Source organism: Leucoraja erinacea, chromosome 3 (genome assembly GCF_028641065.1).
Source record: "Leucoraja erinacea ecotype New England chromosome 3, Leri_hhj_1, whole genome shotgun sequence".
In the NCBI taxonomy this organism is placed as follows: domain Eukaryota; kingdom Metazoa; phylum Chordata; class Chondrichthyes; order Rajiformes; family Rajidae; genus Leucoraja; species Leucoraja erinaceus.
In genome coordinates, this window is record NC_073379.1 from 100,179,507 (window position 1) to 100,195,226 (window position 15,720).

Consider the following 15,720-nt stretch of genomic DNA (forward strand, 5'->3'; position numbering starts at 1 on the left):
AAGGAAACCCGAAGATTTCGAAGAAAACCCACACGGTCACGGGGAGAACGTAAGTTTAATATCCATAAATGAACAATAAATTAATTAATAAACCAGTGGGCGGTCACGGTGGCGCAGCGGTAGAGTTGCTGCCTTACAGCGCTTGCGGCACAGGAGACCCGGGTTCGATCCCGACTACGGATGCTGTCTGTATGGCGTTTGTATAGTCTCCCCATGACCTGCGTGGGTTTTCTCTGGGATCTCTGGTTTCCTCCCACACTCCAAAGACGCACAGGTTTGCAGGTTCATTGGCTTGGTAAATGTAAAATTGTCCCTCGTGTGTGTAGGATAGTGTTAATGTGTGGGGGTCGCTGGTCAGTGCAGACTCGATGGGCCGAAGGGCCTGTTTCCACGCTGGATCTCTAAACTAAACTAATACTAAAGGATAGCTATTACGCCACTAGAGACAACATTCATATGTATCTTTCTTTCTTACATAACCTGGAAAAAGCTTTCCACAAAACTAAGAAAATAAATATCAGTATCTTTAATCTAAATAAAGGCTTCATACCTAAAGGGTAAAAAGTGATATGTTCTGCCTTTTTTGGTTCTATATCTCAGCACTAGCATAAACATATTCACTCATGGAGATATGTTTTAACTTTTATTGTACAGGCATTGGAAATGGCCAACGCATTCTCAAAATGCACCATTGGCAGGATTCCAGTCATATCTCGTGTCACCCAGGCCAGGAATGGGTTTATGTAACAACTGAACTGCAGCTCCAGATTTACATTTCAAGTGCACTCCTTTAAACATTTCATACATTTCATACAGAATGTTTCCTTCAGGTGTTTGAAAGTTTATGTCAAGAAGGCTCTCAACATCATCAAAATGGCTGAGTTATATTATTAACTCTGTCATATACTAATCAGTGCAAAAAAAGCAGCAAAACATTCTTGCCAACTTATACAAGAGTTTCATGCTTTAAAACTGTCAGTGTGCCATTTGATTTAGCTTTTCACTGTGATTATCTGAAAATATATGTCAACTTACTGTCTTTTCTCAAACATTTTGAGAACTCGTTTGTTACTGTTTAATGTTAAATTGAATCTCTTCCCATTCATATGATTCATGTGAATGATAAATTTGGAATAACATTTGAATCATAATTTGGAGAAAAGCTAATGTCTAACCATTTTTTTTGCCGATCGTTGCATATATTCATACTGCATCATTAAGAACGGAATTGAAGGTTAGGAGCTTTATTTCCCAACTATCTTTGTTACTGTAGAAGAAAAAAATCCTTTCTTATCCTTTCTTACTTAATTTTGATCGGAATTAAACAAGAAACATAGTAACAAAAGGGTGTGCGAATGTAGCAATTGGCATCTCCCGCCGACCAGGTGCAGAAGAGGATCGTGAGCGGCAAAATAAGAATCAGATGCATTACCTCTTGTCTGGGAATGCGACAGAGATAGGGAAGCCTGTTTCTCAGTGGAATGTTACAGGATGCTGGATTACAATAGTGGATGGAATGTCAAGCTGGGTAGGCCACTCCCGCCCCCTACCACGAGTAGCGTAGAAATGTTGCAGTAAATGGGGGGCTTATGATTGGCTCTGAGAGGGGGCAGTGGCACGGTCTGCTTGAAAGATGAGATAGAATAATGTCAAGATGCCCTTGTATTATATTTGAATTGTATTAACCATCCATTGTTGAATAAGATTAACAAATAAAAAGTATGTTATGACTAATGAAATAATTGGTATCATGTAGTAGATAGTAATAACAGGATAATTGGATCTAACACCAAAAAAAATGTTTACTGCACAGTATAACTGTCGGCTAAATCTGCTGCAGTCAGAGAACTGGTGAGCAGTTAACTGCGGCCATCTCTCCATGATATTATGCAATCAAGTCTCTTGACTTTATTGCATAATATCTCAGTGGAGACGCAAACCTCAACGTCTCCACTTTTCCTTTTCCTTTAATTTCCCTCTAAATTAATTTCTTCCACAGTGTCTCTGCAAAAACTAGATACATCTGACCCAAGTTCTTCTGTTTGTGTTTTAGTTTATGATGGTAACTGCTCGATTAAGCGATGCAGACAATAATAGACAGATTTTGCTTTCAGTGTGTGTCCTGATAGAATGATGTACAATATGACAGTATTTTCCTCATTCGACCTCCCAAAGTGCAACACCTCACACTTACTCGGATGAAACTCTATCGGCCATTCCTCTGTCAATATCTGTAACTGATCTGACCACACAGGATCTTTGACAGGCTTCCTCACTGTACATAACTCAACCAATGTTGGTAGTGTCTGCAAACTTACCACCCAACCCATTTACATTTACACATTTGCAACCCAAGACATTTATATATATATTGCAAACGTTAGCGGTGATGTGAGGCTCATTCCTTGGATTATCTCTACTTCGCTTCATAAACAAAGGAACATTATTGGCGACTGGCCAATCATCAACGAATTTGCCTGTGGCTCGAAAGGATACAAAAATCTTTGTCAATCTTCACTCTTGCCTCTCATAGTAACCTGAGATGGATCACATCAAGCTCTGGGGATTTAGAGAAACATAGAAACATAGAAAATAGGTGCAGGAGTAGGCCATTCGGCCCTTCGAGCCTGCACCGCCATTCAATATGATCATGGCTGATCATCCAACTCAGTATTCTGTACCTGTCTTCTCTCCATACCCCCTGATCCCTTTACCCACAAGGGCCACATCTAACTCCCTCTTAAATATAGCCAATCAACTGGCCTCAACTACCTTCTGTGGCAGAGAGTTTCACAGATTCACCACTCTCTGTGTGAAAAAAATTCTTCTCATCTCGGTTTTAAAGGATTTCCCCCTTATCCTTAAGCTGTGACCCCTTGTCCTGGACTTCCTCAACATCGGGAACAATCTTCCTGCATCTAGCCTGTCCTGTCCAAAGAATGTTGTAAGTTTCTATAAGATCCCCCCTCAATCTTCTAAATTCTAGCGAGTACAAGCCGAGTCTGTCCAGTCTTTCTTCATATGAAAGTCTTTAATGCTTTTCAAGAGACTAATACCACCTCCTCCATAATGTCAAACTGATCTAGCATATTGGTATACCCCACCCACACTGATGTCACTGTCCTCCAAGTTATTCTACTTGTTGGATAGAAATGTAAACTATTCGTTTAGTACCTCATCTACATCCGCTGGCTCCATGCATAAAATCCCTCCTTTATTATTGAGTGGTCCAACGTACACACCCTAGCTACCCTCGTTTTTAATTTGCATATAAAAAGCCACGACATTTTCTTTAATCCAATTTGCCAGTGATATTTCACCGCTATTTTGACCCTTCTGATTTCCTGTTTGAGTTTCCTGCTGCCTTTATAATCCTAAAAGGCCACTTAGCGAGTAGGATTAGGGAAAATCCCAAGACATTTTATATATATATTGAAGACAAGTGGGTAAGACCACATATGGAGTCTAGACATACAAAACAGAATGAACTGCAGATGCTGGAAAATCCAAGGTAGACAAAAATGCTGGAGAAACTCAGCGGATGTAGCAGCATCTACGTTTCGGGCCGAAACCCTTCTTCAGACTGATATGGGGTGGCGGGGAGAAGGAAGGTAAAAGGAGGAGGAGGAGCCAGAGGGCTGAGGAAGGGGAGGAGACAACAAGGACTAACAAAATTGGGAGAATTCAATGTTCATGCCCCCAGGATGCAGACTCCCCAAGCTGAATATGAGGTGCTGTTCCTCCAATTTCCGGTGTTGCTCACTTTGGCAATGGAGGAGACCCAGGACAGAGAGGTCGGATTGGGAATGGGAGGGGGAGTTGAAGTGCTGAGCCACCGGGAGGTCAGGTAGGTTATTGCGGACCGAGCGGAGGTGTTCGGCGAAACGATCGCCCAACCTCCGCTTGGTCTCACCGATATAGATCAGCTGACATCTAGAGCAGCAGATGCAGTAGATGAGGTTGGAGGAGATACAGGTGAACCTCTGTCGCACCTGGCAGAGTCCCCCTAGTCCTCACCTTTCACCCCACCAGCCGTCACATACAACAAGTAATCCTCCGTCAGTTTCGCCACCTGTAACGTGACCCCACCACTCGCCACATCTTCCCATCTCCCCCCATGTCTGCCTTCTGCAAAGACTGCTCCCACCGCAACTCCCTTGTCAATTCTTCCCTTCCCTCCCGTACCACCCCCTCCCCGGGCACTTTCCGTTGCAACTGCAAGAAATGCAACACCTGTCCCTTTACCTCCCCCCCTCAACTCCATTCAAGGACCCAAGGAGTCGTTCCAGGTGCAACAGAGGTTCACCTGTATCTCCTCCAAACTCATCTACTGCATCCGCTGCTCTAGATGTCAGCTGGTGAGACTAAGCGGAGGTTGGGCGATCATTTCGCCGAACACCTCCGCTCGGTCCGCAAGAACCTACCTGACCTCCCGGTGGCTCAGCACTTCAACTCCCCCTCCCATTCCCAATCCGACCTCTCTGTCCTGGGTCTCCTCCATTGCCAAAGTGAGCAACACCGGAAATTGGAGGAACAGCACCTCATATTCCACTTGGGGCGTCTGCATCCTGCGGGCACGAACATTGAATTCTCCCAATTTTGTTAGCACTTGCTGTCTCTTCCCCTTCCTCAGCCCTCGGGCTGTCTCCTCCCATCTCCTAGCCCTCGGGCTCCTCCTCCTCCCTTTTCCTTCCTTCTCCCCGCCACCCCCTATCAGGCTGAAGAAGGGTTTTGGCCCGAAAAGTTACCTATTTCCTTTGCTCCATAGAAAAACCCAAGACACACAATTTACACAAACATTCATCACAGTGAATCCCCTCCTCACTGTGATGGAAGGCAAAGTCATTGCCTCTCCCCTGTTTTCCATTCTTCTCCCAATGTTAAAGCCCCCGGCGGGCGATGGCAAGTACCATGAAGGCCACGCAGGTCGATGTAAGGGCCCGCTCCGGGTCTTGATGTTGGAGCCCCCGGCAGGTGCTGGCAAGTCCTGCGGCCGTTAAAGCCGCGCCAGGTGATGTAAGGTCCCGCTCCGTGTCGTTTTCAACCCCGCAACTCGGGCGGGAGAAGTTGCCGTTGCGGGAGCTCTGAAAAACGGTCTCCCTCCAGGGACCCGCGAGCTCCCGATGTCACCATCCACCGGGCCTGCGGCTGGAGTTTCCGAAGCTCCGGAGTCGGGTCGCAGCCGCACGCCACCACAGCTCTCCACGCTCCGAAGCCGGCCAGCTCCACGATGGTGAGTCTGCAGGCTCCGCGACTGGAGCCCCCAGGTCGTTCTGGTTGGAGGCCACTCCACGGTGCTAGGCCCCAACGACAACAGAGACCTGACAGAATAAAGGTCGGGTCCCCCGTACAGGGAAGAAATTTAAAAGTTTCACCCGTGGTCGGGGCCATAAACCCTCCGTAGTCGCTGCTACGGATGGCCCAATGCACAGGCCCTCTTGTCGGAATGGTTCAAACTCCGACGTCGGGATGGTCAAACACACTTGCGGCTTGGAGGTCCCGAATAGGCGCTTTCTTACTGGAGACCGTGGCTTCAGGTTGTTATAGGCCATAGGCCGGCGGTCGAAGCTCTACTATGGCGTTCCCAGGCTCCGGATGGAACATCCACGGCACGCCTGCGGCTAGAAGCTCCGCAGACTGAGGCTGCAGGATGTAACAGTCCACGGGCCAGCGATCAGAGCACTGCTCTCTGGCGTCTCCCGGCAAGGGTTTGCCCACTTGCTGCTGAAGCTCCGCCCCGACTCCGGGAAAGGCCATTCCAATCAATGGTGTTAGGCCGCGAGGGAGGCGACATGGAAAAGTCGCCTCTCCTTCGAGGAGGTGACCGAAAGCGGTTCCCCCCTTTCCCCTCCCCACCACCCCCCACACAAGACATACCAAGAGACACTAAAACAGACATTTGGACACACTAAATAAAACAAAGAAAGGTGAAATAATGGACACGCTGCTGACAGGGCAGCCGACTCCCAGCGCCCCCACCGACCTTTCATCGACAATACATGGGAAACCCAAGACTTCTTTCTACCACTGAGAAAGGCAGGCAGCAATCACATGAGAACACTTGGACAGTGCTCGAGTGAGATTCCATGCCTCACACGCGTACAATAATATGGTCTCTACAGTTGCATGATCATGGCTGATCATCTAAAATCAGTACCCCATTTCTGCTTTATTCCCTTTATTCCTTTAGCCCTAAGAGGTCAATCTAACTCTCTCTTGAAAACGTCCAGTGAATTGGCCTCCGCTGCCTTATGTGGCTGAGAATTCTTGGCTGAAATATAGTCAAAGACAATAGGTGCAAGAATAGGCTATTCAGCCCTTCGAGCCAGCACCGCCATTCAATGTGATCATGGCTGATCATCCAAAATCAGTACCCCGTTCCTGCCTTCTCCCCATATCCCCTGACTTATCAAGCATTTAATTACCTACAGATTCACCGCAACAGCATTTCTGCTTATAATTTAAAAGTTGTATATTGTTTCAAACTTAACTCAATTAAACTATGAATAAAATATTAAGTATTGTTTCAATTTCTTTAAATGTGTTTCTTCGTTAATGTGCAAGAATAATGTAGGAAAGATCACTTCAAACAGAGTAGCTTTGGCAATGAGAAGGCAAGGTAGGCAATGATTGTGAACATAGAAACATAGAAAATAGGTGCAGGAGGAGGCCATTCAGCCCTTCGAGTCAGCACCGCCATTCATTGTGATCATGGCTGATCGACCCCAATCAATAACCCGTGCCTGCCATCTCCCCATATCCCTTGATTCCACTAGAGCTCTATCTAACTCTCTCTTAAATCCATTCAGTGACTTGGCCTCCACTCCCCTCTGTGGCAGGGAATTCCACAAAATCACAACTCTCTGGGTGAACATTTTTTTTCACACCTCAGTCTTAAATGGCTTCCCCTTTATTCTAAGACTGTGGCCCCTGGTTCTGGACTCGCCCAACATTGGGAACATTTTTCCTGCATCTAGCTTGTCCAGTCCTTTTATAATTTTATATGTTTCTATAAGATCCTCCCTCATCCTTCTAAACTCCAGTGAATACAAGCCTAGTCTTTTCAATCTTTCCTCACATGACAGTCCCGCCATTCCAGGGATCAATCTCGTGAACCTACGCTGCACTGCCTCAATCACAAGGATGTTCTTCCTCAAATTAGGAGACCAAAACTGTACACAATACTCCAGATGTGGTCTCACCAGAGCCCTATACAACTGCAGAAGAACCTCTTTACTCCTATACTGAAATCCTCTTGTTATGAAGGCCAACATTCCATTGGCTTTCTTCACTGCCTGCTGTACCTGCACGCCAACTTTCAGTGACCGGTGTACAAGGACGCCCAGGTCTCGCTGTACCTCCCCCTTACCTAACCTAACCCCATCGAGATAATAATCTGCCCCCTTATTTTTGCCGCCAAAGTGGATAACCTCACATGTATCTATATTATACTGCATTTGCCATGCATCTGCCCACTCACTCAACCTGTCCAGGTCACCCTGTAACCTCCTAACATCCTCTTCACAGTTCACACTGCCACCCAGCTTTGTGTCATCTGTAAACCTGCTAGTGTTGCTCCTGATTCCCTCTTCCAAATCATTAATATATACGGTAAACAGTTGCGGCCCCAACACCGAGCCTTGCGGCACTCCACTCGCCACTGCTTGCCGTTCTGAAAAGGACCCGTTCACTCCTACTCTTTGCTTCCAGTCTTCTTTTCTATCCATGTCAACACCCTACCCCCAATACCATGTGCTTTAATTTTAATTACCAGTCTCCCGTGCGGGACCTTATCAAAGGCTTTCTGAAAGTCTACATGCCAGTCCCTTGGGCACAGCTATGACATTTCTGAACCAATGTCATTTTGTACCTTTGAAATGCGGGTGGAAAAGCTTTCAAAACGCCATTCATTCATGTGCAGGAGGTCTGAAGCGCAGAATGAAATGAAGGTGATCCATGCTGTCTGCACTTTCATCCAGATCAGTAACAGTCTTTCCAATAAGAGAACAGACTTTGCAACAGAAGCTTTTTACTTTGTCAAGGACAAGGACCCTGTCGAGTTTGATTTTTATGTCAATCGAAAATTGTCTGATTTTATTTAAACTTAAAGTTACAGATGAAGCTCAACCATATTTTAGTTTGTGATGTTCAACTCCCACGAAGCAGACACATTTATGTGATTCAAAGAACTGAAACAACTAAAGCCTTTGACTGGTAGGTCAGACAAGGAATTTCCTTGAATGATTAGATGGCTGTCAGTGAGTGTTACATCAAAAAGAATGAAACAGCAGCTTGTCAGATAGCCTTCCAGCTAATTAGCTCCCAAAACTACAAACGTAGGCAAGCCAGGGATAAGAACCCCTGGTTGGCTTTTCAGACTACTCAATGTCTGATTGGCAGATGTATACAAGAAATCTTACCAGTCCATACTGCCTCATTGGACTTCCACAGAAGCTCAGTGCAGAGCCAGAGTAATTCAGGCATGTGGGTAGTGCGTATATGTTATCTGAAGAAGACAGACGCAAGATGGATAACACTGTGAAATCTCTGCAAGATATAGTCTCCTCATTGTTGCCTGAGAAAAATCCTGCATTTGGCTTTAAAGATTGTGAGTAAATGTTTTTTTTTAAAGTATATCTTTATGTATCTATGTTTCTATGTCTTCTATGTTTCTATGTTTCTATGTTTCTATGTAGTAATAACATATGCCAATTTGATATAGCAATTCTACAGGCATGTTCTATTTTATTGCATATTTGTAAATCATACACATTTCTGCAATAATAATACTAATGCTGGTAAGTTAAAAAGTGAGATTTACACATTGGTTTGATTTCTCACATGTTTTTATCGGATCTAATTGTGCTTCTTCTTAACTTTTAATGTGTTTTCTATTTTTAAAACAAATGAATCCTAGTAAAATTGCACAGTGCACATTCACGAACAGCATTTTATGTTGATTTGCTTAATGTCTGATAGCTTGTAAAACATTTTATTTTGGTTCACTTTCTCTGGACAATAAATTGCCCCCTTGAAAGCAAAGTCTTTTGTTTCATGAAATCTGAACACTTTTATGACTGCATCAAGACTGCTGGTTCTTTTTGTCCTTTGAAGTGGTTAGGCTTTCAAGCAATGTATTTCACAAGCAAAGGAGAATGATTATAACCTATTCGTTTTATAATGGTGGACATGTCCACTCTACAATTCGCTATAGTAACTTAAAAATATCTAGATTTGGCTGGTAGCGAGGGATACAACATACATTAAGGTTGAGGTATTTGACTGTGACTGGATATTATAATGCACTCAATGAGTTTCATAAGTAACATTTCATAAGTAAACATTTCATAAAATAGACACTTCAAGTATGTGTTGGAATTTACTAACATTTTTCTACCTGTGACTTAATTAGAAGTGGGATCATGACTCGTAAACAACGTAATGCACATAGCTCTCAAAATAATTAAAGTCCAAACAAATATTTTATATTAAACTATTCATGCATACACAGTTATGTGTAAATAAATTAGTTGCTACTATGGATATGTGTTCAAATATAAAAGAGAATTCGATACTTGACCCTTGCTTCGAATAAATAAGTTAAGGATGTTTAAAAAATAAATAAATTATAGTCTTTATAATAGTGAACAAGATGAAAAAGAACAAATAAAGTTCACAAAAAATCCAACTGCTTCAATACTGACCTTCATGTGCACAATGTGGCTGTAACTCAAAAAGTGCAGACTAATAAAGTAAATACAAACCGATAAACAGAAAGAAAACTGTTAAAAATATAGAACACATTGGTAAGATATCACAGAAAAAAATTGAATGATTATGTTATATATGGAATTATTTCTCAGTCCAGTATTCTGATCCAGATTTTTGTGTCTATGTTTCCAGTATTTACAATTACTTTCCTACTTGTGCAGATTAAGAATGTTTAAACCTCACTTAGCTTTTAAAAACACTGGCTTATTAATATTTGATGGAAATATGTGTTAAAATCTTTCAGACGAGAGAGGTTCAGCTTGTACCACACTCTTTGTGTGGCACTTGATAAGATAACAGATAACTTATTTCTGGTGTTGAATAGCCTGTCATGTTGATGTACTCCATTCCCAAACTCTGTTAAGCACCAGTTCCAACCAGTACAGATGGTTGATTCAACTGGTTGAAGAGGAATTCCGTAAGTAAGATATAATGGACATTTTTTTTTTGTCTATTTTCCACAATCCCAATATGATTAGAAAGGAAATGTCTGTAACAGAAGGGTTATCTGGAGTAACAATATTACTACTTACTGTGGGACATTTTTAAATACAAATGTATTCTGTGTTCACATGGTAAGGTATAACATTTTCTGATTATAAACTCAGGTTCAAAATTTCTAGCTTTAGATAGATTCTAAAGTGAAAGGAAAACTTTAACTCTAAGACGATCATATTTATATTTCATTTTCTACATTCTATTTTGTATTGCTAAATTTCAGAGCTGAAGTTCAAATTTCATATCGAATTATTACCTGATACGACACCTATATAATTAAGAACACCAATGTAGTGTTGGCCTTCTTCCAGCTACAGTAGTTGTTTGCTGATTGAATGGCAAGATACTGATAACTATTGCAAAATATTATTTACGTTTTATCTCCGTAAAATTGTAAATCGGGCACACAAAGTCCAGTTGAATGAATCCCATATTTGTTGTAACAAACGCTCATTGTACTTTAAAAGCAGCCAGCATCCCTTTACCCTGTGTAACTAATATTCAATGACATTGAGGTCCATAGACTACTCAGACACCATTTTTATCAATCACCAAACACATAATGTTTAAAATATAGAGTCAGCAATGAGAAACATATGCTGTGTACATACTTAGAACTTTCCATACATCAAGCTTAGAGCCCATTATATATAAATATTGCATTTTCAACCATTAGAAACGTCTTGGAAATGACTGATTCTACATTTGATTCATTCAGTGACAAGAACTCATGAGGCATTCTACAGAATTTGTATGCACCATTTTATTCTCAGATAATGGCAAAAACAATTAAAAGGAAAACTCTAAGGATATCAGGTTTCCCTTTTTTTATTCCTGTTATGCAAAAAAAAATAATAGTGTTTTGATTCAGTTCCAGGGATAAATAATCTAAAATAAACCTTTTGAAAAAATAGGCCACTTAATAAACTGTTGATACCAAAAATCAAAAATAAAAGCACAAAATGCAGGAAACATTGAGTAGATCAGGACTCATCTGTTGAAAACAAAGAGTGAATAGGGATTCTAGCGATTTAATTATTTGGTTAGATCATGAGATCAAATCAGTGCGTTTGAATAATTGTGGAAGCTGCTGCAGTAACCAGGTGGAGCTTGTAGAAGAAATACAATTTGATGCAGGGTTTTCCTCTTTTGCAATTGAACAGAAAAAACAAAATTGGACCTGTAATGAAAAGGTGAAATTACTCTGTGTCAGATGGTTCTCAAGCCTAGTTCAGCTGAGATCAATAGTCTTACTTTGTTTACTGAGCAGGCAAATTTAAGGGAGGAAGTCACTGAGTAGCTCTGGTCATTTAATTGTAAACTATTTTGTGCTGTTTTTGATTTATTTACTAAAATCATTTAACTGTTAAGCAAATTGTTATATTCATGAAATGATGTGTTGATGGAGTTTTTATTGAGAATATGAAGTTCAATAACCCCAGAGATCACCAAGTCCCATTAACAACCCATATTTATTTCGTGCCTTTAACTTAAAAATGGTGTGAATGAAACCCATAATGTCAATATGCCTATTATACCTATTTTAGACATATTTCTTACTTCCTTATGACAAAGAAGGAGGTAATTATGTCCAATCAGGTCTATGCCAGCTCACAGAGCTACCCACTTATCCTTAGGTTTTCCTATAAACAATACTCTCCACAATTCTGTCAACTTCCCCAGATTTTAGGTCTGCATGCAGTAATTGGATTAGAATGAGAGCCATATCAGTTCCACTCTATAATGACCTTATTGCTGTTGGAGTCACCAACAACAGGTCATTTAAAAAGAAGTCCAAACATAATACTGTAGAACGGCAGTTGAGCAGCAGTGGCAAGCAGGGCTGTGACACCACCCCTGATGCTGAGGCGCAGCAGGGTAGGGCGATGTCAGGCAGAGCCATAGTGGAAGGCAACCCCTGAGTTAGTGGTGCAGACGGGAGGTTCTGTGGCAGCAGTCGAGACTCCGGGATGGTGGTCCCTGGTGCCAGGGTCCAGAATGTCTCTGGGTGGCCACATCACATCCACAATGGGGAGGGAGAGCAGCTAGAAGTCGTGCATGTTGGCATAGGCAGGAAAAAGAAGGAGGTTCTGCAAAATGAGTAAAGAGAGTTGGGTAAAAGGCTAAAAAGCAGGACCTCCAGTGTAGTGATCTCTGAATCGTTTCCAGTGCCACGTGTTAGTGAGGGTAGGGACAGGAAGATAGAGGAGATGAATGTGTGGCTGAGGGTGCAGGCGGCAGGGATTCAGATTTCTAGACCATTGGGATCCCTTCTGGGGCAGAGCCGACTTGAACAAGAGGGATGGGTTGCAGCTTAACTGGAGGGGAATCAACTGGAGGGGCCCAGGGCAAGCAATTTCACTATAAGTGCGGGTATATAAGTGTGGGTTTTGACTAGATTGGCAGGGGGATGGGATCCTATGCAGGACCAAGGCAGGTGAGAGGCTGGAAGCTAGTTAGGAGTCTGATGAGTGAAGTTTAGTCAACAGAATAGGCAGTAGAAAGGCAAAGAGCGTGGAAGAACTGTTGGGTTAAATTGCACATTTCAATGCAAGATGAGTAAGGCAGATGAGCTTAGCACATGGATAGGAACGTGCGACTGGGACATTGTAGCCATTACAGAAAGCTGATTAAGTGAGAGGCAGAACTGGCAGCTCATTGTTTCAGTATACAGGTGCTTCAGGAGAAACAGAGGTGGGGTTAAAATAGGAAGGGGTGTTGCATTATTGATTAAAGTGGACGTCACGACAGTGATCAGAAGGAACATTACAGACGGCTTGTCGAGTGAGGGTATATGGGTGGAACTAGGTGTACCACTGGCCGCCAAACAGTCAACGGGAATTAAAAGAGCAAATTTGCTCGGAGATTGCAGGCATCTGGAGGTTTTATAAGGTTGTCATAATTGTGGATTATAACGTTCCCAATATTGACTGGGAATGTCATAGTGCAAAAGGTTTAGACAGAGTGGAACATGTCAAATGTGTTCAAGAAAATGTCCTCCAGCTATATGTAGAGGGCCCCACATGGGAGAGGGCAACGCTTGATCTAATCTTGGAATATTAGGAGGAGCACGTGGATGACCTGTTCATGGATGTACCTTTTGGCACCTGTGACCACTGTTCTGTTAGGTTTAAGATAGTTATGGGTAGAGATAGGTTGGGCCCACGAGTTGACATTCTAAATTGGGTCAAGGCTTGGGTCTGAAGGTATTGGAGAGGAACTCATTCAAGTTGAATGGAGCAGGTTGTTTGAAGGAAAATGAACATTGGGAAAGTGGGATGTTTTAAAAAATGTGCTGACAAGAGTCCAGGAAATGCATGTTGTTGTTAGAGTGATGGGCAAGGCAGGTGAGCGTAAGGAAGTTTGGAAGATGAGAGGACATGAAGCTCTGGACAAGAGCAAGAAGGAGGCAGGGGGCAGGTAGAAGCTGCTGGGATCAAGTGTATCTCTGGAGGAGTTTCGGGAACTGATAAATAAGCTAAAAAAGGAACTCAGGAGGGCAAAAAGTGGACAGGAGATAGCTCTGGCAGATACCATTCAGGATAATCCCAAAAGATTTTATACATAAGTACATAAAGAGGTGGTATTGTAGATAGTGAAAACGTTATCAAAAATTGCAGCAGGATCTTGATCGGTTGGGCAGGCGGGCTGAGGAATGGTTGATGGAATAAGACACCGGTGAGGCCACATTTAGAGTATTGTGTTCAGTTTTGGTCAGGTTATAGGAAATATAATGCCAAGTCAGTAAGGGTGCAGTGAAGATTTACGTGGATGTTGCCTGGACTCAAGGGCCTGAGCTATAGGAAGTTGAGTGCGTTATGACTTTAATCCTTGGAGCGCAGGAAGATGAGGGGTGATCTTACAGAGGTGTACAAAATTACAGGAGAAATAGATCAGGTGAATGCCATGCTTTTTCCCGAAGTAGAAGAATCGAGATGCAGAGGACATAGATTTAAGGTGAGAGGGAGAAGATTTAATAGGAACCTGAGGGGCAATTCTTTTACACAAAGGTGGTGGTGGCGATGTATGGAATGAGCTGCCAGAGGAGGTAGTTGAGGCAGATCCTATCAGAATATTTAAGAAACATTTCGACAGCTTCATGGATAGGTTAGGTTGAGAGGGATTTGGACAAATGCAGGCAGGTAAGATGAGTGGGTAAGTTGGGTCAAAGGGCCTGTTTCCACACTGTATGACTATCACTCTATAACCAGCAGGAGCTAGCTCAGCTATTTAAAATTCTCACTCTGGTTCTGTTTCGCCCCTCTATACCTCAAATTTCTTCCAACCGACAACCCTCCTCAAGATCCTCATTCCTCTAATTGTAATCCCTTCCTCACCCTTGAATTTAATTGCTCACCATTAGAAGTTGTGTCCTCCTGTTGCCAAAGTAACAACCTCTCCAATTCATCCTGCCTCTGTTATTTATTTTTCTTTAAGCAATTCACTCCGTTTTGACAATTTTGTTTTGTAATTTTCCCTTGCATTGTTCGGTATTCGGTTTTGATCTTACATTTTTGTGAAGAGCCTTGACATTTTTGTTCCATTTTAACGGTGCTGTACAAGTAACAGCTATTGTTGCAAATAATTCACAGTCAAGGACAAAGACTGAATTGCATTTACTACTGTTAACTGGTTTACTTATGAGAAAACCAGGATAAGGATGGTGTTTGTTGAATTTTAATTTCTGTTCTCAATGTGGCCCTTTCTTTCCCTTCGCATAGTGAATGTGGTAGAAACTTTGCAAGAGTTTTGGGAGAAGAAAAGAAATCAAGGAGCTGTTTTTAAGAATGGAAGCCTTGTGGTATATGAATCAGTGCCATCTTCTGCTGCTCCATATGTGTGTTATGTCACTCTGCCAGGAGGCAGTTGCTTTGGCAGCTTTCAGGTAACACTTAATTAAATTGTATTTAACATAGATATGTGCATTTTATGTCTTTAAGGGCCTGGCACTTGGGCATCATTTGCGTGTCATTTACGCGACATCGTGTACACCTGATGTGCGTATAGCGTGCATTATGTACGCATGGCACATAGTGAGCCATGGTGACATAGGCAGTGACGCGCAGTCGTGCACGGCGCCCCAGGATTTTGGGATTCACAAAATCTTCACTCGCCACCTGCATGACGCGCAAATGACGTCCAAGTGGGACCAGGCCCTTTACAATTATAGTGGCACTTCTCTTACTGGTACTTTTTTTCAGTGTATCGTTGATTTTTCACATATATCTTAATTGCTGACTGGATTTATCCATATGGTGCAGTAATTACAGACCCTGTACACAAACAAATGATTGATGACTGTTGACATTCCAATAGTTTATCGACATCAGTGATAATGACAAACTATTAAATCACTGTAGGTGTTTGATAGAAATACTGAAGAAATGTACGGGTATTTCTTAATGAAAATGTATTTCTATTGATCAGGATCAGACGATAAAGAGAAATGTT

At 42.5% G+C, this 15,720-nt stretch overlaps 1 protein-coding gene across 1 annotated transcript in view; it reads left to right on the plus strand.

The window, feature by feature from the left end:
- Positions 1–7,974: 7,974 nt before the first annotated feature.
- The window catches only part of LOC129695871 (protein limb expression 1 homolog), a 40,669-nt gene continuing 32,923 nt past the window's right edge, over positions 7,975–15,720 (plus strand). Inside the window, exons 1-2 of the mRNA XM_055633283.1 lie at positions 7,975–8,608; positions 14,991–15,154. Of these exons, the coding sequence (XP_055489258.1) occupies positions 8,500–8,608; positions 14,991–15,154 (273 nt within the window). The 5' untranslated portion in view covers positions 7,975–8,499. The remainder of the gene's footprint in view (positions 8,609–14,990; positions 15,155–15,720) is intronic.